This window comes from Grammomys surdaster, unplaced genomic scaffold (genome assembly GCF_004785775.1).
Source record: "Grammomys surdaster isolate TR1022 unplaced genomic scaffold, NIH_TR_1.0 227, whole genome shotgun sequence".
NCBI lineage: Eukaryota > Metazoa > Chordata > Mammalia > Rodentia > Muridae > Grammomys > Grammomys surdaster.
In genome coordinates, this window is record NW_021604672.1 from 3,411,231 (window position 1) to 3,431,293 (window position 20,063).

The window sequence follows — 20,063 nt, forward strand, 5'->3', positions numbered from 1 at the left end:
GGCAAATAGTCCTGCATCTCCACTACCAAGCAGGGCACTGAAGTCCAGTCTCCTAGGAACAGCTGATGCCAAATGCCATCAGACTTCAACCTGGGCCACGACGACAGCAGCAGTTCACTGGCTGGGGCAGGGAATGCAGACAACCTACACACATGAGACTCTAAGGTGGGAAAGAGTCTTAACTAGACTCACTGTGGGGAGAGGAGGCTGTCTCAGCTCTTTGGATCCTCAGAGTCCAGCTGAAGAGGAAGATGGCGCGGCATTCCACAGCAATGGTATATGATCTGGGAAGGTCGCTTCTCCACTTCAGCATCCTAAGCTAATGAGTGCCTCCCCCGTGAGCACACTTCAGTAGTGAATTCAACACCAAGTCCAAGAACAGCACTGTGAGCGCAAAACCAAACAAAAACTCAAGACTCCTAAGTATGTATATATTTTATTAAATGCCACTGACTTGACTGAAACTGGCAGAAAGTGTTCATGATTAGTGTGGCAGCCATGAGCAGCTTTTTCTAGAAAAGCACACAGGTGTCAATAAAACTGGACACACCCATGAGAAAAGGCAGTACCTCAAAGGCTCCTTTAGCACCTTATAGGCAGGAACCCCTTTCCAAACACACTTCTTCAGAGGACAGACAAACCCAACATTCGTAATGATTCTGAATGGCATCCTAATGGCTCGCATGCCAACAACGGTAAATCAGGCAGAAATTACAAAAATCGGTTTCCAACAGTGTCCAGCATCCACACTCAGGCAAACGCAGTGCAGGTGGTGGCTGGGCTTCACAGCAGCCACGCTGAAGCTCAGTGTTGCTGGACAATACTGGCAGGCAATATTCTGACGATGCTCTAAAAACACTGATTCTCACCCTCACTGAAGAACAGCTATCGTTGGATCGCCTGGTGCTTTAGTTCATCAGTGCAGTTCAGATGAAGGAATTCAAAAACTGACAGCCACACTGTCAAAAACATAACAGCATGCACAGTTCATGTCCCGCTCCTTGACTCTGTTAACTTAGAAACCAGTTCACAATGGTTACATTTACCAAAACCTATCTCGAGAATTCAAGAGTACCGTAGCCCTCGTGGTGCTATAATATGATAGATTAGTGAAGTCATGATCTAGTAATACTGAATTGCAAATCCAAGTTCAAGTGTGCTGGGTCTCCAAACGCTGGGACTCGTGACAGCATGTTCCAGAGTAACACCATAGATCATCAAGCCCGGAGTCCACAGAAGGGGAAGCGGCTCCCACCATGCGCTGCTCTATGTCGGACATAGAACTACAATAAAGAAAAGAAACAGGTGGAAATGTATGTCCTGCATGCACCTGGATTAAACATGAGCTGGTACATACGTTGTGTATGTATATGGGAAGTGCCGCTGCATAAAGAAGACTGCATTCTAATGCAAGGATCTGTAATAGCAATTTTAAAAGACTTTAAGAGGTTACAACCAACAAGGAGAAGTTCTCTAAGTCACAGTAATTAGAATTTTCCGGAAATGAAACACCTAAAGGCCATATCTCTTAGGGTAGCATACCAGCTATAAGCCCATTGCTCCAGACCCATATCGTAAGTCCCGTAACAGCACAGACCCCTGGGGAAGTCAACGGTGCGAGATTGTGCACTACCATTTCCCTGTTGGGCTGGACAGTGGCGGGCACACTGGCCCAGGGCTCATTACTGAAGTCAGCAGTGGCAGGAGGCTGGTAATTAAGTGAGGATTGCATTTGCCCACCAGCACCCATTTGGCCAAATGAGGTCACTTCAAGTTCTCTCACTTCTCACCCTTGCATTAAAAGTAGGCAGGTATTTTTACACAGCTAAGTCATGGGGTTAGGACAGTAAGACGGCCAGCTAAGCCACAGGAGAAAGCACATCACTCTCCTCTCTGAGCAACAACCCCTCCCACACAGAGTTTTGATTACTGGTCCCCAGGAAAAGCAACAAGCTGGGTGGAAAAGAGCATTTTATTACCCACAAGCCCACAGTGGCACTTCCACCAAGCCCTGAACACCTCTACATTCTATTCCCTCTGTCTTGTTCTAGACTACAGCACCACTGGGGGAGTCTGAGTTCTGGGTGCTTTTCTACCCAGTCTTCACAGCATAAGGCAGAGACAGAAGCACACACATGCAAGGAACAGCTCCTAGGAAACAGGCACAGACAGCCAAATAGGGCTGCACAACAGCCGGGCCAGAGTGGGAGGAGCAGGCCAAGGAAGGAGACACCTGCCTCCCAAGGAAGGAGACACCTGCCTCCCCAAGTGGGAGAACAAGACTTACAGTCCCAGGTTTTCAAAGTAAAGATCCCCAGCCTGTGCAATGCAGGCCGTAGGTGCTAATATTTCCAGCTCACACCTCACCCAGAGCTCCGTTCCCAGGCCATAACATCCTTCTGAAGCCACTGTCTGGCTGTACTGGCAGCACCCTCTAGATCCACTGTAACTTAAGACTGAGACATGTTTTTTATGCTCATTTTGTTCCTGTTTCATGTCTAGAACAAACCTCAGAGCCACCCAGCTTTCATGCCAATGCTAGCACAACACAAAAGCAAACAAAGATGTCAGGTACAAAAGAAAAAAAATCATTAATTCAATAGGGAGAAAAGGCCATCCATCAGAGAAAAAAAAAAGAAAAGAAAAAAACATTTTCTAAAAAGATGTTGACTCAGCCTTTTCCTCCCATGTTAACCCGCTGGCAAACGGCTGGCTGCTGTTTTCCATGTCAAGTCTCTATGAGTGATACTTCTGTATCATTCACTGTGGACTCTTTCCATGTTATCAAACTATAGCTGAAGAAAATGCTCATCAGAGACAGCAAATGTCTCAGAAGTCAGAACACTTCTCTCTCCTGCTAACTGGTGAAAGAGAAAAGTCAAAGCAAGCAATGCTGCAAAGGGCTTGCTCTCCTAGTCTAGTCAACTACACAGTATTCAAATCTGATTCATAAATGAATGCTACCTTTAGCAATAAGCCCACTGAACAGCAATTACTTTTTCTATAACTGGGTGAGCTCTCTGGTCCCTTCAACCGAGGAGGTACCATTTGGATTTTTGCTCTTGGCAAAAGGAGGCCCATGATCTTCTGTCTTCTTTTCCCTCCTCAGTATCTGCAGCCTGTGTGGTCCAGATGGTGTGCTCTAATACTTAGGGCCCACAGCTCACCCCTGAGAACTCCTGACTTTCCCTCCCCTTCTCTACCTGAAGCCTTGGTCTCATCTCTGCTCCACTTGGCACTGTCCACAGTTCTCTCTCCTCCGCCATCCACCCTGGCACATCTGTCCTTCCTTTTCTACTGCCCTCCAGGTAATTAGAGTTCACCCTTCCCACGCTTCCCAGGACCAACATCTCTATATCAGATATTCAAAATGAGCGGTCAATATCACTTTTTAATATTTTTATATTTATTGATTGATTTTTATTTTATCTTTTGAGACAGTGTCTCACTATATACCTCCTGGCTGGCCTGGAACTCTCCATGTAGACCAGATTGGAATAAACTCAGATGTCTACCTTCCTCTGCTCCAAAACCTAAGATTAAAGGTGTACATTACCACGTCCAGCGCCCAGTATCTTTTTAACACATTCCTAATTCCTGCTCTAGTGGGTGTTCACCATTCAGTTCTGGGACTTCCCAGCTCAGGATCTCAAACAGAAGCCATATTCTGTAGAGCCCTAATAGCAATTAGACTTCACTTGCATCCTAACTATACTTCCTAACATCACTGAACATTAAGAAAGCTGTGCGTGCTTCTTATGTCAACAAGATGATACATCTACTGAGTAAGCACAGCCCCTCCCCTCCGCCACTGCTTCCAAAGCGTCACAGAGCTCACCTCTCAGTATACAGTCGGTTAGCAATTACCTCTCAGCATAGTCAGTTAACAACTCACCTTACCTCTCAGTACACAGTCAGTTAACAACTCACCTTTCAGTATGTAGTCAGTTAACAAGCTTGGAACTTTCTCACTGTCCTCCTTCATGGCATGCAGAACTGCCAAACAAGAAAAAGACAAGGGCAATAACTTAGGGGTCAGATCAAAAGTTATGTTTCATTTCATTTCACAGTTGTAGCCTCAATATTAATGAATGACACGGTGTAACTGATTTCATACAAATTACAGAATCTCTTCTAGATAAGAGAATACAGTGAAGGCTCAGTGTGGAAGTGGGAACCATTGCCTGGAGGCAGGAAAGAGGTAAGGACCACTCGTGGAGCATCTGCTTTGCTCCAGTGAATGCTGGGAAGTGAGGGAAGTACAGTGTGCACTCTGATGAGCCCTGTTACCCTCCCAGATCCTTAGCATGGAGGACCTCATGGGGAAAGGGGAGATGTCACTGTACTCTCCAAACAGGAGACTAGTAAGATCAATGAAGAAATATTTAAAGATCAATGAAGAGAGGCCTAGAAGACAGCTCCCAGCATCTAAGCTCTGAACACCTTCTTTGCTAGGGAAGAAGATAAGGAATCATCTTCTAAAGGGAGGTTTTGCCATGTGTGTGTGTGTGTGTGTGTGTGTGTGTGTGTGTGTGTGTGTGTGTCTGTCTGTGTCTGTGTGTGTGGTGTGTGTGTGTTTGTCTGTGTGTGTCTGTGTGTGTGTGTCTGTGTGTGTGTATCTGTGTGTGTCTCTGTGCCTGTGTGTGTGTGTATGTGTGTGTGTGTCTGTGTGTGTGTCTGTGCCTGTGTGTGTCTGTGTGTGTCTGTGTGTGTATGTGTGTGTCTGTGTGTGTGTGTGTCTGTGTCTGTGTGTGTCTGTCTGTGTGTGTGTGTGTGTGTGTGTGTGTGTGTGTGTGATATTGCTGGGATATTTCATTATATTGCTGGGATCAAACCCAGGGCTTCATGTATACCAGACTAAGTGTGTTAACACTGAGGTACACCTGCCCACCATCCTAATGTTATATGTTCTTGGTGAATACCAAAATTGAAACACCGGCCATTCAGCATCAGGTTTTAGGTCTTGGTTTTTAATCTAAACCACCCACCTAGGTAGAGACAAATTCACAATTGTACCTTCATAGTTAATGTTTTCCCTGGATGTATGAGAAGTCCACACAGTGTAACTGTCAAATCCGCCCTCTGGGGCTTTTAACCCTGGCTCCACCACTTCTCTAATTATGAATAAGGTACTTCACCACCCTGTGTACTAAGCTCCTCATCCATAACACGAGGATAATAATGAGGTCTATCTCAGAGGCTTGTTAATGAGGACCCAGCTTCTCACTGTGTGCAGACAACGTATGGTGACTAGAGCTAACCATAAAGAGCTACTATAACTCTCACGACTACCCTTATCAGCACACCTATGACGCCCTCCCCACAGCTTTTATGAGGGAGGCCACCGATGCATAGATGGCTTTTCCTCTATGATGACAGCAGAGGCCCCAGTACACCCAAATGTCTCCATCACAGAATCATCTGAGCTGTCTGTCTTAGAGTGGACATCATTCTGTCACTCAACTGTGTCCATCTAGGAAAATATCACCTAAGAATGTTCTAGATATGAAGTGCAATGACTCTGTCTCACCCCCGAGCTGCAGCTCCTGGGCTCCATAGCTGCAGTTGTCTGAGCAGTATTCATTCTCCCTTCTGCAGACAACTGTTAGGCTCAGCACTTCCACTTTCAGGCTTCAGCCTTTTTTTTTTTTTTAATTTCTCTATAAAGTCACATTCCAGGAGCTGGGGTCATTCAGGGTGCAGTTGCCCAAGAATTAAGAGATTCGGGCCTTTAACTAACCTATCTTATGTGATCTTGGACACACACACATTCGCAAGCTCTTGTTGAAAATGAGAGGGCTGACCACCCACCCAGCCAAGCTCTCGCTTCAACTTCCATTGACTGCCATCACGCGGCTTACCTACGTCTGAATATAAGACTTTTCATGTACTGCTCACCGTGAAAAGTGTAAACAGCCAAGGTTGGCAGGTAGAGAGCGGCTAAGAGGAAGCTGCCTGTTCCCCTTGGGCCCCCTGCCATATGTCACTAACAGTATCCACCCACGTGATACATGCTCACTTTGTTCTAATAAGAAATTATAAAATTTACAATTACAAGTAATATCAACAAATACAATCCTTTGTATTTTGTTTGTTTGTTTCTTCTGAGACAGGATCTCATTCTGTGTAGCCCAGGATGGTCAAATCTCAGGATGTCAGGGCAATCCTCCTACCTCAGCCACCTTGGCACTGGTTTACATATGTGAGCCCAAGGCTGAGGTTCAATCCTTCCACTTTCTTTATGAAATTTGGACAACTGTGTCTGTGTGTGTGTTTGTTTGGTATGAGGGTGCTTTGCCTACATGTCTATCTGTATATCATATATGTGTCTGGCACCTGTGGAGGCCAGAAGAGGACATCGGACCTCCTGAAATTAGAGTTACAAACAGTTGTGAGCTGCCATGTGGGTGCTAGCAATTGAACCTGGGTCCTCTGGCAGAGCAGCCAGTGTTCTTAACCAATGAGCTATCTCTCCAGCCCATATCAGGCTGATTGTGACTTGCTCCAAATCAGACATAATTTATTTATTACAGAATAAACTAAGAAATATTTTTATCATAATATTCCATTGCTACCAAGAGAGAGAAAGTGACTTCCAAGAATATCCCTGAAAATAGTGACCAGGTTTCTGTGGCTGTTTCTGACTTTTCTAAGACATACTCAATACTGCATATATTTAATTAATCTCACAAATCATTTTAAATTTACTCCCACATACAGGTGCAGTATCTGCCTGCTTCATTCATTAATGTACCTAAAGTGCTCAGAGAATAGCCTGGCCCCCAGAAGACCCTAGCGATGCTTGCTGAATGGATGTATGCTCTTAAAGTCTCACTGCTGACTTATGACAGTTCTACAACGACTACCTCTGCTTCCGTGTCCCCGAGAAGGCGGGTGTTACCCTATATATCTATCACTCTCCTAATCAGTCGCTAAGTCACAAAACAGCCATGAAACATTTTATTCGGTGACAAACAGACATGTTCTCATGCATGATCATGGAGACTCAACTTACATGTTTTCTAAAATAAAAAAAAAACTTAGCTCACAAATATTTCAAAGATTAAGAGAAAGAATTCAAACAACACTCTAGTTAGAACTACATTTGATACTACAGTTATTTATTTCACTGCCATAAGAATAAAGGACGGCATCCATCATTTACCAACCTACACTGACAAAATAAACAAAAATAAAACTCAGAAATAAAACCAAGAGTTCAGGAATCAGCAAAAGTCAAACCATAAGTTGTTTAAATTTGTCTTTGCTCACTTTTTGTTAATATTTGAAGATCTTCAACAGATGGTGGGCCATTCTTCTTCTCGTAAGGGATGACTGTTGTCAAATACTGCCAAATTAAAAAAAAAAGATCATTCAGGCCTGAATGAATTTACATTCAGAGCAATGCACTCCCTAGGTCTACTTTCTAACAGAAGCAGGGCTGCTTCAGAGGTGGGAGCATGGGCATAGGCAGTCGTCCGCACAGTCTGAGCCTTTCTGCTGGGGCTCATTTTCCTCCCAAACTCTACCTGCTGTGTATAACTTTCCCATTAAAATAAGTAAGGGCTTTCCTACAACTCAGTCACTGACCACCTCACAGGGCGAGGTCTGAGGACAGCTGGCTTACTTGCTCATTTTTAATGTGGACTCTTCTCTAGCACTCTCCTTGCATGTTTTTCAACACAGTTTCAAAACAGTCACTGAACTAACAGCATAGTTTTAACAATGCTATACAAACAATAATCTCTGGCTGTCAAATCATTCTGTTTCAGATCATTCTTATTCCGGCTGAAAACAACAGTCAACTTGAATAACATGACAATGTTTCAGAACACAAACCAACTTCTTCCAGACACTGATAACAAAGACTCGCTTCCCAAACAATTACTGAAACATAATTAATACGTTAAGTGACGGTGTCAGTACATACAAATGGACTTAGATATTAGAGGTGAGATAATTGAGAAGGAATGGCCAAAAAGGTAAATGAATGATAAAAATAATCTCTGAATTTGTGATAAATTGTCCAGCCAATTTACTTCCTCTAAAGGCTCATGAGTATCACACTTGGGTTTAAAAAAAACAAAAGGAAAAGAAAATCTCATGAAAGTATGTTCCAGAAACAACTGTCTAGAACCTTCTATTCTACAGTTTAGAGCAGTTTGCAAAGGCTCACACAGAAAGTTGGTGTCCTATCCTGACCCTGAGCTTCTTCAAGCCTGTTCTCCAAATTCATTCTCAATCCCATTTCTGTTCCTAATCCCCACAGAATGTGTGCTTCTATAAATAACTAAAATAGTAAGATAAAGAAAGTTGCTAACAAACAATAATTAGGCCTGGGGCCCAGACAATCGTAAAAACTTCTTAAACTCTCCGAGCCCCACATCCTCCAGGTAAGGCTCAACTGTACAGCCAAGTATGTTTCTTTATTAAAAAAAAACAAAGTCCCATAAATGCCAATGACGTGCTCAGCTGAGCCTTTACTCATAGTACCAAGCAATGTGAAGAAGCATCAGGAATCTACGTCTTGGCCCATATGGCCGCCTCCTCATGAGCCAGGTCAATTCGAAGGTTCTTTTTCCATCTTGCAGGTTGAGGTAGGCAAGGGGCACAGAGTAACAACTAGAACTCAGCCATCCCCGAGGGGCCTCCCTATCAGCTGTGAATGTCAGTGTGAAGCTGCCCTCTTTAATACCAATTCTCTCCCCTCGTAAGTGATACACAAAAACCTAAACCTTCTGAAGACTCTCTAGGCATTTGGTTCTTTTGATAAACTGCCTACATGTTACACTGGCATGGCCTAGCCTATAAGAGTGTCTTTAGTCAGAGAGAATTTTCAAATAATGAAAGATAATTTCAAATACATTCACCAATATATACATTCCCATGTTTGTGACTATGCAAAACTCTAAATACAAACCAAGTTGCTATACATCTGGCTATGCAGTCTCACGGCATGTAATTCTGCATCTGTGATGTCTTACTCCTCACTTGACTGACAACTGAGCTGGCTCACTATACAACACGCCCAACTACAGATAAAAGAGGTAAAATACGTTCTCTGTATATTTTTTAACCTAAGACTCTAATCTCAAAGGTAACAAGCACTGACCACATTCTCCTTAAAATGAGAGCTTCTTTGCTAAATTTTTAGCAGCAATATATCATGTCCCAGTTCAGTTGTTTTCATGAACATGCAAGCCATTGTGTCAGGATATTAGTATCTACTTGTTAAAGGTGGGCATGAGAACTGGGGCCCTGAAACCTGCTTAAGGATGTAATTAGCCTGTTGTCCAATGTAAACGCTTTTCCCCCAGAGGGAGGTTCTGTCCATTACTGTTCACACAGATAAACGTACACTTCTCCCCTCTCAGCCATGCTCTTACTAAATTAGTAAAAGTGTCAACTTGCAGGGCCCTCACAGAGCAAAGGAACAAGCAGAGGGTGAGGAAAATAAGGATAATGGAGCACCTGTTTCTCTCCACCTGAGTTTCCAAAGGTGTGGCGGAGGCCATTCTGAATGACATTTGAGATCCCTTCCATGCTGAAGCGCTAAAGGCGGCAGTACATGGCCCAGGAAGAACAGGACAGAGAGAGAAGTTCAGAGACTATTAGTAGAATGTTCCATGATGACTTTCTGTGCTCAACAGACAAGCAGTTAGAAAATGCCAGTTACTCATTCTCGTAAAGCAGACAGAATCATGCTGTTTAGAAACTGCTATCACTTCCATTACTGTGTGAGTCCAATGCAAAGCCAACTGTTTGTAGGCTACTGTACCCACAGAGAGCCTTCCTGCTGTAACTAATAAATTTGCTCCAATTTGTTGTAAATGTCAGCTGTACCCTTATTTTATGAAAAAGTTTACCACACAATTCTTAAGATACCTTTGGATACTGCTTATCTACATTTTATCAGAAGTTTGCAAGCTTAATTCTTCGCAACTTGCCTGTTCTGAGCTGAAGTTTACGTCTTCCCACCATCAGTTCGGGGAAGATGAACCTGACATTTGGCAGACGAACACGCTGCTACTCAGACTACTGACTACTCCCACTCACTCTCCAGGCACCTGCCATTGCCTTGCTGCCAAAACTGTGAATTGGAACACAGCATATGCTTCCTGGAGAGCAGAATGGATCCCACTTTATCAGCTGAGACCCCCTGAAAACGTATCCACTGTGTTTCTAGAAAACAATTGCAGCTTATTTCTCCCAACAACCTCTAAGACTTCCTAGAATTCACTCGCTGCACTCAAGTGTCTCTTCCCTTTGGTGACTTATCTTGATTTGTAACCAGCCTGCAGTCACACGCATCATTGAGAGGCACAGTGGCACCTATCTAGCAGCTGAATCAAAGGCAGCAGAGATTCTTACAGCATGACTAACCCAAGGAAAGGCTCCCGAGGAGGAAGTCGTAGTCTGAGTCACCGGATGGTGCCTTTCCCTGGAATTTTAGGGGGAAAGTTGAACCAGCAAACATGCTGAAGTGTGAGCGTCAAGGTCTTCTCCGGGTCCTCAGGAGGCCACCGAAATGCTCTCTGCTCTCAGACAATGTAGGTATTAGGCCCAGGGATCTCACAGTGTGGCCCGGGCACAATTTGGGAGACACTGAAATTCTAGAGGTACATGAACTCAAACTTATTTTAATATTATTAAGATATGGCTTGTCTTACTTTTAAATTACTGTTCTGCTTAAGCATGCACAGTGTTAGGCTTCATACAATTTCTTTCAAGTGCATCATGAACTTTGGTCATATATACAACTCCAATTCACTCAGACAGACTATCACAATGTACAGTGTAATATTCCAAAGAGCAGTCTGAATGCAAAGGCAGAGCTGAGACTCATGTCCTTAGCTACGCCGTGCATCAACAAGACCGACAAGACAAACGCCAATGACACTTGTCTAACCAACCTTTAAAGTTACATTCTATGAAAACTTACCATTTATATAAGAACAAATCATTTAACTTTGATACTTTGAATGAATTAATCTTTTATTAGTTTTAACTTTTAATACAGTAAATATTGACCAACTCAATTATGTATGAGTACCCTCAATAAATGTCAAGAGTATAAAGAAATCCTGATTAACAAAGACCTGAGAAATACAAAAAGGGCTACCCTGAAGGGAGCAGACTACTTGCCTCTGGCCCAGACACACCAGTCAAATCTGCTGGAAATCTGAGCCCAGCCACACTGGCCTTGTGGGAGTTGTTCAGGATGCCCTCCTTCTCCATCACCCTCCTGCCCCACCTCTTCCAGACCCAGACCCACGCACAGCTTTGTGTTGGCGAGAATCAATGACCCGGCCAAGCAACTTCAAGCTCGTCACCCTACTGAGAATGTAACTAGGACTTTGGATGGAAGAGATGGCTTTTACAAGAAAAAACTATGTAACATAACTATTTCTGTAGTCTTCACACACCACCATTTTATATTTTGTTTCTTGTTTGTAAAACAGGTTATTCAAAGAGATGACATCACAGGCTCCAGAGCCAGCAATAAAGATGATTTTCAAGTAAACAAGTCAGCTCATTAGTTAAATAAATTCCCTTAGAAAGGAATAAGAAAGAATGCTTGTTTTCAGTCTGTATTACCTGGCTCCATTATCTGAGGAAATGGTAAAGCCAGATGCAGACTTGGAAAACCTCAGTTGGATAAAGAAGTCAGAACTCACGCAAGAAAACTATTTGGAAAGTACAGTCCAAATTCATTAGCTTAATTTTCCCAGTCAAAGAACTAATTAGAATCACTGAAGGAGAAGAAAAAACAAAAAAGAAGGTCAATGGACATTCAATGCAATTTCAGTTTTCTTTCTTAAGCACACAGATGTGGACACTGCTGGACTATCTCAACTACAAGAAACATCTCTCTTTGTGAGAGATGACGTTCGCACCATCAGAATTCTAGCCTGGTAGAAAGAAGTAAAACAACAACCCCAGGAAATCAGAACATGCTGGAAAACACAAAACCACCTACTGATGCTAACAAAAGAAGCTGAAGTTCAAGTTTCTTAAGGAACCACTGCTGTGCTTGAGCTGGTAGCCACAAGTCAAGGGCCCCCAGCCCCTAAGCACTCCCCAGCCAACAGCCAAGCCAGGGGAGCAATGTGCCAGATGGCAAGATTCTAGCTCACCTTGCCCACTGCAAAATGTGCTCTAAATAGACAGTCACGAGACTCTAGGGATGTAGGGATGTATACATATATTCGTGTGTGTGTGTGTGTGTGTGTGTGTGTAGGGGGGAAGATTTGAGGGATCTCAGGGAGAGGGAGAGAGAACACAACACAGAAACCAGAAACTAACAGCTGTGGCTGAGAACATCAGCCTCCCTAGAAACACTCAGTCACAAGTTTCCCCTTTCCCTCATTCCCGGCCTCTTTTCTATTGGTGTCTTAGTGATGAAATCTTCAACCCACTTTCCCCAGAGTCATCTTCTTTGACACTGATGCTCAAAGACACTTCAGATCCCTCTGAGATTTCCATGAATCACTACTACCCAGCCCTTTTCTCTAGATTCTTCATTGTCAAGTATCTGACTGCCTTTGCCTAGTGTTCAAAAAATTTCAATCCCATTGCCCCACGTACTATCTCTAGACATTTTGCACATCTATACTTTGGTTTTTCATCTATCACACTGTGTACCTGTGTGTGTGGCTGTCTGTCTGTCTATGTCTAAGACTGTCGAAACTAGTCTCAAACTCCTGGGCTCAAGCCATTCTCCTTTAGTCTTGGAGGGATCAACTCAACAGTCACATGCTAAAAGCTACTGTGTGTGCTCAGCCATTCATGGTATTTTTAGTGGGAGATACAGGACACAATATCTGAAGAAGGGGTGAGGGTACAGAGAGACTGATTAAATCAGTTTTTTCATGAATTCAACAAGAGCAGTCAGATCATGTACACATTTATGTCCCTAAAAGCACAGCCTGGTCTTTGTCATATGAGGACCTAAGGGATAGGCTGAGCCATCCTCTGTAGCAGTGGTTAGCAGTGGTTCTCAACCTTCCTACTGCTGTGACCGTTTCCTCACATTGTGATGTGACTCCAACCATAAAACTGTGTTTGTTGCTACTTTGTAACTGTAATTGTGCTACTGTTATGAATCATAATGTAAATATTGTATATGCAGATGATCTTAGCAACCCCTGTGAAAGAGTTGGTCAACCCCTAGGAAGCCATGACCCACAGATTGAGAACCACTGTTCTAGAGCGATTCCTACTCACGCTGATAAAACATGCAGATTTTAACACAGATCCAGGAGTCATGTGCCAGTCAAAAGTATCTGGAATCAGAAAAAAAATAATAATAATGCCACCTTGGGCAGCAAAAAACCAGACTCCAAATCAGGGATCTGAGTGTTCTTCTGGTTCTGCCATGGTGTAATGTGAGCACCATGATTCGCCTACTGAGGCCTGAGTCTTCACCATGAAGATGTTCAAGAGAGAATTTGAAGGACTTCTGATTTAAATATTCTATGAATATACAAATTATCTCAACCAAAAAGATACATTATTTTTAAGAAGGCAAATCAAATCATAGCTACACACATACACACACACACCACAAACCTGCACACACAAACCAACCATCAGATAACTACAAGGCTGTAACAGACCCAAGATGACAACAGAACATAGCAGATGACACATTAATGGTCTACCTCCATGGCTTTCTTTCCTTATGAGGAAACAAATTTGTTTTCAAGAAAAAGACAAGGACTCCTGTATCTCTCCATCACAGTGACATTCCCAGAGCCTGGGTCATAGGAAGGGCTTGTATATTTACCTGCTACACTCTGGGTGTGACACCCTTAACACCAGAAGCCAAGACTCTCTGAGTTAAGAAATTTTTTACCATATAACAAGGCCTCTGCTTCATAGAAGAGACAAAGAAAAATGGCCCAAAAGAAAAAAAGAGGCCATCTAACAAAGAATGATGGCATGGTAGGACACAAAATTATTGATAAAAGAGTGAAGCATGGAGTTCTCAATGTTTCAACTAAGGAATCAAATCTAGGAAATCAACATGAGATAAACAAAGTCAGGCAAAATACCGAAATGGTATGATCTGTAAAAAGAAGCAGCAACTAGCAACCAGCACCTAAACACCCAGGCTGATAAAAAGGAGCAGCAGAAGGTCGGAGAGGCAGAAGGGTAAGTGAATACAGCCAGGTGAGGGGTGGGAAGAACTGGAGAGAACCCCACAGACCAAGGACAGAGCTGTCTCACAACTGCTCCATCAGTTAAAAACAAAACAACACAAAACCAAATTAAAAAGAAAATAAAACACCACATTTTTGGATAAAATGAATTTTAGAAGATAAAACTTCAGAGACAAATTAGAATGACTTTTTAAAAGCATCATGTCACCAAGAAATGCTACACACACTTACAACCGGGAGAACAGAGGCAGTATTATTAGTGGTTATGGTGCTAACCTGGATCAGAGTAAGGATTCTTTCCACAGCTAAATTTTGAAGGAAAGGGGAGAAAGTGGGGAGAGGGAGTAAGGGGCATTTCTCTGCTCACTATTTCTCAAAATGAGGGGCCATGGACATGTCAAGGCACTGGCCACTAAGTTTCAAGACCATGAATACTGAAAGACAGGAGAGTTTGCTGGAGGTCTGTTATATTTTAATTAAAATGAACTATTAAGATTAATGAAAATATTAGGAGTGTCAGAAGCCAGTTTTCCCTCCATTCAATTTAGCATTCCCACTTACAGAGCAGAAAATTCAAATGCCCCAACACAAAAGTGACACAGTGGGGAAGGTTCTGGTTCTATGCTATCTCCCACGGCATCTTTAGGAAAGAGTTCATAGTTCTACAAAATACCCTGCTCGGAATGGAATGTTTTGCATGAACCCTTACATAGGCAGGAAGGTGATTCAGCATTACAGTATTTGTCTTATTGTTGCCCTTGCTACAAACAAAATACCAAAGTCTTGTGGCAAGGCTTGGGGAAGGAAGGGGTTATTTGACATAGAACCCAGAGCCTTCAGTAACATGAACTATTCAGTTGCCTCTGACTATTTCCTTCTCTGGCAAGAGTATGAATAAAGATTCTCAAAAGCATCCATTCTCTGGAAACTTTCTTCAGATGAAACCAGGAGCAACAAACACAGTGTAAGCAAGATCTAAAAGATAAAAAAAGGAGGTGAGAGCTGTGAGCCTGAGTACAGCCTGCCTGCGTGGCTAAAAGGAAGGAAAGCCAAGCCATTCCTGGCTTGTCCCTCTGGAGAGTTCTGCACCTCTAGAGAATTCTCTGCCTGCTCTAGGCAACTCTCTCCGTGCTTTCTCTCTGTGCCTGCTATTTCTGTGAGCAGAAGCTAAGGCCTTTATAAAGCTAACATTTGCTTATTCAAGATTTGGCAATAAGAATATTGTTAATATTCTTTCTGAGGTTGTTGTGCATTTAAAATAAAGTAATACGCAAGAAGAATTCAGCAATGCGCTTAGAAAAATAAATATTTAGGAAGATAAATATTTTTCAAAAGTTTTGACTCTATTCATCTAAAGGGGGTGCTGGAATAACACTTAGTCATCATTTCCAAAAGAAATCATGACAACCTTTTACATTTGTCTAGAACAGCAGAAACTGCATCATGTTGTCTAAATATAAATAAGATTATAACTGAGAAACACTGGGCTCCTGTCTAAAGGCCACTGCAGACCAAACTGAAGACCACAGGGGGGAAAAAAAATCTACAACAAGATCTATAAATCAGCTAAAGCTTTGATGGTCTTTCTGAACAGTAAAGAAGATTTAAAAAGTTTCTGCAAACTCAAAAGCAGTAAGAACCAGACACAACATTGGAGTTTATTCAGTACTTTCTATAATTCTCTGTATCAACTCTTTCTATATAGGGCATTTCACCAGCTCAACTAATTTTATAAACAAAAACAACAAACATATCCAACTTAGGGAAAAACAAAGCTAAGAAGGAGACCAGGAGAGTAGAGCTATTTCTGCCTGAGTGTCTGCTCTGTGCCCATCTGAACCGACCCACATGGGGCTCTAACTAGGCAGACCAGCTTCCAAACTTATAGTACCAAAGCTGGGTCAGAAAAAAAAGTTAAAAAAAAAACCCTAAGGGAAGTTTTTCATATACTTTTGGATTTATTCTCATTTGCTCTTCTGACATTAATATTCTTATGTCTGGGAAATTCAAAAGAGGGTGAAATAGGGCTGGAGAGATGGTTCCATGTTAAGAGCACTAGCTGCTCTGCCAGAGGACTTGGTTTCAACTCCCAGCACCCCCATGGCAGTTTACAACCCTCTGTAAGTTAAGTTCCAGGGGACATGACAGTTTCTCTGGTCTCTGTGGGTAGGCACTAGGCACTGACGTGGTGCAAAGCCATAACTTTAAAATAATTTAATTTAATTTAAAAACATAATTACCATTCCCCACAAATCACATCAGATTAGATAGTTTGACAATCATCAAGTACTAATTTACTGAATAGTAGTTTAGCAAAAAACATTAGAAAGGTATGAAGAATGAATGCAAAACAATGGTAAAAAAAAGTTACCAACTAAAACTGCTCAGAGAGCAGGCACTGCCTGAGCTGTGAGAGTAGGGTGAGTGTGGTGCACACCTTTAACCACAGCATTTGGCAAGCAGAGGCAAGAGGATCTCAGTGAGTTTGAGGCCAGCCTGAGCTATATAAGAGAGCTCCAGGACAGCCAGGACTATAGATATCCTTTTTCTAAAAGATGTAACAGACAAAAAGATGTAAAAGTGATACCTTGTTTCCATACTTTAAGAAAGTCAAACAGTTTCCATGTGAATTGTGAAGTTTAAGAGAAATCCACCAAAGTTTCTTTTCAAAAGTCCTTATATCCAAGTTTGAAAACTTGAATTATTCCAAAGCAGATAAATACTACTAGTAATTTTTAGGAGATATTCTTCACAATAAAGGAAAGTATAGAGCTAGGGGTATAACTTAGCTGTATGACCCCTGCCTGGCATGTGTGAACCACTAGCTTTAATCCCAAAGAAGCAAGGAAGAAGGAATAAGAGGAAATGAGGGCTGGGGAAGGGAGAGAAAGAAAAAGAGGGAAAGGAAGAAAAGAAATATTATCAATTATCATCCACAAATTATTGTTGAAAATATATTACTATTTGAATTTGAAAATATCCTTTTACAGAGAATTGTTTAAAAGGAAAGGATCAATCAACACCTTATCCACTTATTTTCTGTTAAATTGTCTTCTACCACTATGTGGGAAAACTGTGCCCAGACACATCCAACATAGTTATTCCTTTTATTCATTTCCAAACTAGAGACAACTGGTCTATCTACCAGGTCCCTTGCTTAGCTAAAATAGCTTAGACACACAGAACAAAGGTCTGTTGTTGGGCCAGGAGCTCCTGAGGCTTGAAGATGGATAGGTCAATGCATGGACAGCTTGTAAGTTAAACACTGGCTACTGAAGAAGTGCCAAATGACAAACCCTTAGGACAGAACATGACAACATTTTATGTGAATTATATGTTGTGGTCTGTCCATTCAAATCCAAATTGAGTTTATATTTCCATCTACCTTTTAGAAAAGATTTCTTTGTATTTTACGCATATGAATATCTTGCCTGCATTGATGAATGTGTACCACATGCATGGAATGCCCTTGGAGGCCAAAAAGATCATTGGATCCCATAAACTAGAGTTAGAAATGGCTGTGAATCAACTAATAAGGGTGCTGGAAATGAGTCCAGGTCCTCTAAAAGAGCAAATATTCTTAACTATTGAGCCCTCTCTCTTCAGTCCTTTCCCCTAATATTACGCTTACTCAATGTAAATCAGGAGCTGGCTAGCTGCTTCTGCAAAAGATCAGCGAGTAAGTATTTTAGGCTTTGCTGGCCACACAGCCTCCAGTGAAACTCTTTAACTCTGTCTCCACCATATAAAAAGAGTCACCACCATATAAAAGGTGCTGAATAGATGAATGGATATGGCTGTGTTTCAATAAAACTTTATAAAATAAACAGAGAAGGAATTTGGGGCAGTAGCAATTTGCTTCCCAAAGGTTCAATTTTAAAATTCCAAATTAAAGAAAGGGAAAAGGAAGTCCCCAGTACTTTTATTTTTCTAAACAAAAGGCAAAGTTTCAAGTAGATATCAGAATATACCTTTTAGGCTAAAAACCAGAATTAAAGTAACTTCCAAGTGATCTAATGATGACTATCTAAATGAAAACAAAATTCTCTTACCTTAATGTCAGCTTTGAACAAGATTAAGTAGAAAACTATCACTGGGGTACTCTTGCAGGACAAGAAGAGACAAAGTAAACTGGACAACAGTCCTAATAAGAGGAACATCAGAAACAAAGCAATGCATCCATGGGGGAAACCATCCAAGGAGGAGCGTCCTCCATCCGGCTCTTCCCCATCTTTAAGCAATCATTTTCTCAACTTCAAAAGTAGTTATGTAGGATCCTATTCTTTTTACAATCAAGTTTCCTGCTTTCTCTAGAACTTATAGCAAGTTACCACTTGCTAATCTCCCAAACATCACTAGAGGCGGGCTTTCCAAGTTATACCAGTTAATATATTTTTGATTGTGTTAGAGTAATAAGATTCTAAACTCTCTAGAAAGTTCAAAGTGATTAGGCCAAGTATATCATTTCTTTGCAGCCAAAGACTGAGAGTGAGGCACCTCTCACCTGTCCTGTAAACCAGAGTCATGGTTCTGAAAGGGTATGTCCTTTTTCATCCACTCAATTACAGAGGCAGGTAAACAACAGTGTCTTTCAAACTTGAGATAATTCTGCATGTACAGGAGCGACTGAATTAAAACATATCCTGGAGTATTTCAACTTGTTTTTGTACCCAAGGGAACTGCCTCTAGAAGTTAATGATCTGTGAAAATGTCTGGTATAAACAGGAGCCACTCCACCCCCTACCAAAAAAAATCCTGGGGGAATAATATTAATTCAAATCCGAAATCCAAGCCTTCTGGGAGTCAGTCTGTATCCACTAGAGGCAGGTGAGGCACTGATAAACTGCAAATGAGCCCTTCAGGAGCCTGCACTGTGTACAACACGGAGGTTGGAGCCAGTGACTACAACACAACACGGTACTGTAGTAGCTGAAGAACTTGCACCTCATAGATACATATAAAAGCCACCTCAATTACGACATCATAAGCAACGCAGGAAGGGATACAACTAGATCAAACCGCAGCTTCCTACCAGATCAGTCCATTTAAAAAGGCCAATCATACCTTTGCTTCTGGGAAGTACTGGCAAACGGTCTCTCTAATAGTGTTAATAATGTGAAGACCTAGAAATTCTATTAATGAGTCTGTATGAGTGAACTAGTTACACTAACCATGGTCTCACAACATAAATGTCAAATTCCCATGGGATATCTCAGAGCAGAATGTCGCGGTATATGCTAATCTTTGACACAATATGTCATTTAATCTGAAACTCAAAAGTCTCTCCACCCAGAGTGGCAGGACCCTTGATTAAGATGCTACTTAGCATCTGTGGAGCTGTCACCTGACACAAAGATTCAAAACACAAATGTAGGTCATTAATCCCTTATTCATCCAACAGAAATGTGTTAGGTACCTTATACTGGACCTAAAAACACCAAGGAAGCAAAGTTAAATTTCCTAATTTCAAGAAAATATCACAGAGATGGGCACACAAACACACAAGATTGGAATTTCAATACTGCTAGAAGTAATTAAAAGGAATCATACTGGCCCCAAGAGAGGAGGAATCTGAGGAATCTAGTCCATTCCGTGTTGAAGGAGTCCTTAAGGTAGGTTCTAAGAAAGGAAGACAACGCTTGACCATCATTTTGAAGGATGAGTTTAAAACACAAACAGGAAGCGGAGGAGACAGAGTCAGGTGAGGGGAGGCCCGCTGCATTAACGTACGGTGAAATATAAGGAAGCATGCCTTCACCTAGGCATCCAATCACCAATCTGTGAAACAGAAGCACCACCAGGCCAGCCTCTACCACCCACATGTTGCTCCAGGGGTTCAAAACAAGGCAAAGCAGCAGCAAGCCCTCTGCTGTCCCAAATCACATTGCCCTAAGACCG

General features: G+C 42.0%; 1 protein-coding gene across 2 annotated transcripts in view; it reads right to left on the reverse strand.

Annotated features, from left to right (window-relative positions):
• Positions 1-417: 417 nt before the first annotated feature.
• Fez2 (fasciculation and elongation protein zeta 2) overlaps positions 418-20,063 on the reverse strand; it is a 39,300-nt gene continuing 19,654 nt past the window's right edge. Inside the window, exons 6-9 of one of the 2 annotated variants that reach the window (XM_028773450.1) lie at positions 9,472-9,552; positions 7,273-7,348; positions 3,931-3,996; positions 418-1,283 (exon numbers count right to left, since the gene is read on the reverse strand). In XM_028773450.1, the coding sequence (XP_028629283.1) occupies positions 1,267-1,283; positions 3,931-3,996; positions 7,273-7,348; positions 9,472-9,552 (240 nt within the window). In that variant the 3' untranslated portion in view covers positions 418-1,266. The remainder of the gene's footprint in view (positions 1,284-3,930; positions 3,997-7,272; positions 7,349-9,471; positions 9,553-20,063) is intronic. The other variant, XM_028773449.1, reaches the window with a different exon arrangement.